The 6270-nt window shown below is 53.5% G+C and overlaps 1 protein-coding gene across 1 annotated transcript in view; it reads left to right on the forward strand.

Moving 5' to 3' along the window:
• Positions 1-2288, forward strand: part of GFPT2 (glutamine-fructose-6-phosphate transaminase 2) — a 38757-nt gene extending 36469 nt beyond the window's left edge. Inside the window, exon 19 of the mRNA XM_055127738.1 lies at positions 1341-2288. Within this exon, the coding sequence (XP_054983713.1) occupies positions 1341-1385 (45 nt within the window). The 3' untranslated portion in view covers positions 1386-2288. The remainder of the gene's footprint in view (positions 1-1340) is intronic.
• Positions 2289-6270: the final 3982 nt, after the last annotated feature.

Here is a 6270-nt window from a genome sequence, read left to right on the forward strand (position 1 = left end):
AAGCAAATATATAAATAAATAAGAAAAGGCTTATTTTTTATAAAAAAAACAACTTTTTTTTTATAATTTCACGTTGGGGCGGGCAGGTAAGGAACATTCCTTGCCACTGCATGCTGTGAGCGTGCACAAGTGCAACCCTGAAACTTCAAAGCCAGAAACGTAAAAATTATTGTTTTGGGCCATCCCTGATGGTACTCAGTGCTGACTCCTGGCTCTGCCCTCAGGGGTCTCTCCTGGCCGGGCTCGAGGGACCCTACAGGGGCTGAGGCTAGAACCCAAGTCTGCTGTGCACAAGGCAAGCACCTTACTGTGGCGCCGACAACCAAATGTCTAATCGCATCAAACCCAGCAAAGAGGGGACATGTTACCCAAAGAGTTCTTTGTTCCTAAATACCTACTAGGTATAAATATTAAAAGGTAAATAATTTTGGAGACCCACACAGGCGCTGCTCAGGGCTTACTCCTGGGTCTGTGCTCAGGGATCACTCCTCGCAAGATCGTGGGACCGTATGGGCTGGTGGGATGGAGCCTAGCTCGTCCACATGCGATGCAAACCCCTACCTGCTGCCCTATCACGCTGGCCCCAGCATAAGTCACTTTCTTTAAGATAACTTTTCTGTAGTTTAAATTTTCCTCAGGCTAGAGCAATAGCACAGCGGGTAGGGCGTTTGCCTTGCACGCGGCTGACCTGGGTTCGATTCCTCCGTCCCTCTCAGAGAGCCCAGCAAGCTACCAAGAGTATCCTGCCCCCACGGCAGAGCCTGGCAAGCTCCCCATGGTGTATTTGATATGCCAAAAATAGTAACAACAAGTCTCACAATGGAGACGTTACTGGTGCCTGCTTGAGCAAATCGATGAGCAACGGGAAGACAGTGCTACATTGATACAGAAACTTTTCTACACCTGCAACAAATAATCCCTTGGCAAACCACAAGGGACTGTTTTACCTAAATGAGTTCATCTCCCAGAGGCTGCGTAATTAGCAAATTCAATATCTTATTCCTCATGTGTGGCACTTTGGTTTGTGGCCAGCCCGCTCTCCTGAAACAGAAAAAAACCCACAAAAACTTGGGGAGCATGAAGGGGGGGTGTGTGTCCACAGTCGTGGGTTGTGTGAAATGACCGGGATGGAGTTCCAGGACTAGAGAGTGACAAGTCTGTGTGATGTTCTGCTGTCATTTGTTTGGGGGCCAAAGCAGGTGGTACTTGGGGACCTGATGGGATGCCGTGAGAGGCCGATACCGTCCCCACTGGACAGTTGGATCTTCTGGTCCAGCCCAGTGCTGGCCTCTCCTTGTGGCCACCCAGGGCGCCCGGAGCTGACGCCTTTCTCTCTCCAGGTCGACTTCCCCAGGAACCTGGCCAAGTCGGTGACGGTGGAGTGAGACTCGAAGGGCGGGAGTCATGAGCCCTCCAGGGGCCTCGTGCCTGTCCGAGCGGCCGCCGCGTGCCTTGCAGCCCAAGTGCTCCGCTTCCAGCAGAACTTGCTTCTCCCGCGCGGCCACGGAGAAAGGGAGTCACTGTTTACACCTGGGGACCAGAACTGACTTATTGTTTTCATTTTGTTTTTTTTCCCCCTCATCCCACTACTGTGCAATGCAGAAAGCCAACGAGCCCCTCTTTGGCGCAGCTGTGACCCCTTTCTGTACTTCGTTCGTCCTGTTTTTGGATTCTGGTTTTGGGGCCGCACCCAGGGTTCACTCATGTGTCACTCTGACCTGGGTGGGGCCGGGGATGGACCCCCAGGCCCCCTGCGTGCCAGACCCGCACTTTACCTGCTGTCCTACCGCTCCGGCCCCTGTGAGACTTTTTTGGAAACTAACATGGGCTCATTTGGAAAGACAGAATATTTATTAGGACAAATGTATAGCCTTTAAGTTATTTTTCTAGTATGTGGCTTTCTGTGGCCAGGGTAATACACCCTTGATTAGCTGTGTTGGGGTGTGCACATGGGGGCATTGATTCATCTCAGACCTGAGCACAATTTCAGCCCCTCACACCGCACAGCCAGCGCCTTCACCCTTCCTGCTCTCCTAGGGGTGAAGGATGCCTCTCCAGAAAGTTCTCTGGGAAAGTCCAGCTCCTTCAGAGATTTCACGTTGGTGGAAATCTCTCCTCTTGTCTCATCTTCTCTTTAAATCAGATTGTGGTTCTTTACCACTATCCCATTACCCGTCGGTTCATGGTTCCTTCCCACGATCCCGTTACCCAGACAGCGGATATTTTGTGATTATTTTGGTCCCCACCTCTTGCCCATGAGGAAGACGGTTGGAAGCACCCAGCCAAGATTGTTCCCAGTGGGTTCCCAGGCCCTCTATTTGAAAGAGCACCTACTACTATGCAATTTTCTGATAATAAAGACTCTATACTTTTATTTAATTGGGGGTCTTGTGTGTTTGAGTTTTTGTCTATTTTCAGTTTGTGGCGAGGGGTTAACTTTGAGGGTCCCCTATTAGATGGTCCTCCCCATGGAAGTGTGAGGGGATGTCGCTCAACACTGGTGCCTCCCACCAGATGATATATATATATCATAATGACGATCACAAAATCCCGTTAATCGTCGATTTCTCGAGTGGGCTCAATACCCTCTCATTCGTCCTTTCCCTGAGATCTTAGAATTCTCTCTCGACTCAGCCCTCCCAACAATGTCGCACTGGAGGCTCTTTCAGGGTCAGGGGAATGGGATCCAGCTTGTTACTGGATTTAGCATATGAATACACCATGGGAAGCTTGCAAGGCTGTCCCATGTGGGCAGGAAACTCTCAGAAGCTTGCCAGTTTTTCCCAGAGGGAGAAGTAGGTTAAAGATATCACTTATAAGATATTGCTTCTGGGAGCTTGCTTTTAAGTCTCTGGATGTTGGCCATTGATGGGAGTACACACACCTGGGTTCCTCTGCCGGTACCTTCATGCGTGAGGCCTGTCCGATCGTGTGGAGAGGGGCCTCGAGCATGGCTATAGGTAGGTTCTGGTGGTCTTCGGCCTCCGGGAGCTCTGCTCGGGGTGGGGAGGGAAGCTGGAGCCCATCCCCTCCGAGGGGCCCCGAGGAAGACTGCCAGGAGTGCGGGCAAGGGACTCTTGTCTCTAAATATATATATATATACATACATACATACACATACATATATATATACATATATATAGGTACTTGGTGGGTGGGGGGCACATCCTGTGATGTTCAGGAGTCACTCCTGGCTCTGAACTCAGGAATCACTCCTGGAGGTGCTCGGGGGATCCTGTGGGATGCTGGGGATCAAACCACAATTAGCCACGTGCCAGGCAAATGCCCTTCCCACTGTGCTATTGCCCCTCCACCAGGTATTCTGGTCTCTGGTTTGCTGTAAGCCAGGGTGGCTGGGCTGGAGATAGCACAGCTCGTAGGGCAGGACTTGAGTGGGACACCAGGGATCAAGCCAGGGCAGCTGTGTGCGAGGCCAGTGCCCCCCTGTATCACCCAGACCCGCCAGGGCCACCTTGGATGCCCTTAGTGCACCTGCCTCCCCCAGGCCCCGATGTCTGCACCCTCCCCAGCCTGGGCCTTGGAAACCACTCATCCATTTTTGGAGAGAGAGGGGAGCACTCAGTCCACTGGGTGTGGCCCTGAGGCCATTCCAGGCCCTTGCCCGGGGGTCAGTCCTGCTGGTGCCGAGGGGGTTGAAGCCAGGCTGAGCGTGTGTGGGCTGTATGAACCTTGGTTCCTTCCCGTCTCTCTGGCCCCAGGTGCTGAGGTTTGTCGAAGGTTCAGTGTCCTTTGGGCTCCTGCCCAGAGTGAATCCATCTCACTCATGCTCACAGGTACTCGGGTCTACACAGCGACGCATGCTCTCTGCTCAGTGTCCCCTCTGGGTCGAGGGCTACTCCTTGATCCCTCCCCCTGCCCCCCCATTCATGGCTTACTCCTGGCCTAGTGCTCAGGTGCCCCCCCGGTGCTAATCAGGCTCCTCCCGGCTCTGTGCTCAGAGCATCCTCTGGTGACTCACAGGACCTGTTCCTGGCTATGTGTTCAGCAGCGCCCCCTGGTGGTGATTGGGGGCTATCCCTAGCTGTCAGGAATGCCCCGGGTGTGATTGGCTCAGGAGCCCCCCTGGAGCCCCCCTGGAGGTACGTGGGAGTGACCTCCGCAGTAGCAGAAATTGAACTGGGCTCATGTCTGCTGCAGGCAAATGCTTTACTGCTCTCCCAGCCTGGTTTCAGAGACACCAACAGTTGCAATGTTTCAAGTGAGAAACAAAAAGAGCCACTTTGTAACTGTCGTTTGGCGGGGAGCCTGGGGAGAACGGGGTCAGTGAAGAGCTTGTTCTGTTTGGGGAGCTGCAGTGTTGCTCCACAGTGGAGCTGGTGTGTTGTTATTGCGTATTTGGGGTGATCAAACTCAGGCCTGTATTCCAACGCATTGAGCCATTTCCCAACCTGGAAGCCCGAGGGGATTATTTGAGGGGGACGATGGTTTGGACGACACCTCAGCGGTGCTCAGGAATTCCTCCTAGCTCTGTGCTCAGGGATCGCTCCTGGCCGTGCTTCGGGATACCCTATGGATGCCGGAATTTTCTGTACTATCCCCAACCATTCCCCTGTCCCGTTTTTATTTATTTTTAATTTTCATTTATTTATTTTGCTTTTTGGGTCACACCCAGCAATGCACAGGGGTCACTCCTGGCTCTGCACTCAGGAATTACACCTGGCAGTGCTTAGGGGACAATATGGGATGCTGGAAATTGAACCTGGGATGGCCGCATGAAAGGCAAACGCCCTACCCGCTGTGCTATCTCTCCAGCCCCTTAATTTTAATTTTTATAAAGTTCACAATAATTTATTACATTTAATATTCCAGCATCAATCCCACCACTATTCCACCTTCCCACCGCCATATTTCGAATGTTTCCACTCTGACCCCCAAAACCTACCCCCAAAGCAAGACATAAATCATTTATTTTGTATTGCTTGTTATGAATAATCCGCTAAAAATGATCCTCAAAAGTTTCCTTAGAGAAAGCGTGTGAAGATCCTGATATTTAAACCTGGAGCCAGTAGGCCCTTGTTTGGGTACGTCAGTGGTGTACAGTACAAGATGTCACTCCAGGAATCCTGGAGCTTTTAATATGGTGATACAGCTGACCACCCCGTTTTTAATATTGGCAACTATAAAATTATGTAAAAACTGGGAAAAAAAATAAAAGACCAAAACCACGTTCTAACTTGCCAAGGAAAAACGCGTTTGGAATGAAACTGAGGGCACGTTGCAGAGCCGGGCCTGTCCTTCCCGTCTTAACTCTCCAGTGTCCCCCACGTCCACCCCACGACCTAGTGACTTGTGGCTTGCTGAGCAAAAGCACGGGGGCGCTGTGGGTGCGTGGCCTCTCCTTGCTGTGACGCCACTCTCGGGACTAGGCGGGTGCCTCGCCTGCTCCGGGACTTCCCTGCCGGATCGGTCTGCCGGCCCCACCCACCGCCAGTGCTCGGCTGGCAGGAATGTTCAGGGGTGCGGGCCCCTCGAGGCCTTAAGCCCCGGACTATCTCTGCCCCCAAGATCGCTCTTATCACTGTTGGCTCTACCCAAAAGCTGAGCATCCTCCCAACTCTGCCGATAACGTCCCCGTAATTTCTAACCCAGCACCCCCAGCCTCACTGCAGTCTGGCGCCGAGGCCGCGCCCACGCCTGGGTGCAGCGGGGCCAGCGCCTAACACACAGGTCGCCCAGCACGAGGCTGACTCCAGGCGAGTCCCAGGCAGCTCATGGTCCCCAAACCCCACCACGAGGCAAAAGCCCCGAGTAGGGCTGGGTGTGGCCCAGACCCGACCCCATACAAAACAACCTCTGGTGGCCGAGGTATTCCGTGGGGGCGGGGACAGCTGCAGCACCTTTACCTGACCCATCACTCAATCTCTGAGGCGGGGCCGCAGTCTGCTCCGAGTCACCCCGGGCCCCACCACCACTCTCCCTGTCACCTGCTCCTCTTCATGACGCCCCACATTTCGGAGGCCTCCCCGGAGACCCTGGGAACACACACACGCACACACCACACGCACGCGCACACATGCACATGCACGTACACACCACACGCATGCACACATACGCACACGCGCACACACGCACACACACGCACACACCACACTCACGCACACACACGCACACACCACACGCGCACACACACACGCACACACGCGCACACACACGCACACACCACACGCAAGCACACACCACACGCACGCACACACGCACGCGCACACATGCACATGCATGCACACACACGCATACACACACACACCGCCA

Source organism: Sorex araneus, chromosome 2, assembly GCF_027595985.1.
Source record: "Sorex araneus isolate mSorAra2 chromosome 2, mSorAra2.pri, whole genome shotgun sequence".
In the NCBI taxonomy this organism is placed as follows: domain Eukaryota; kingdom Metazoa; phylum Chordata; class Mammalia; order Eulipotyphla; family Soricidae; genus Sorex; species Sorex araneus.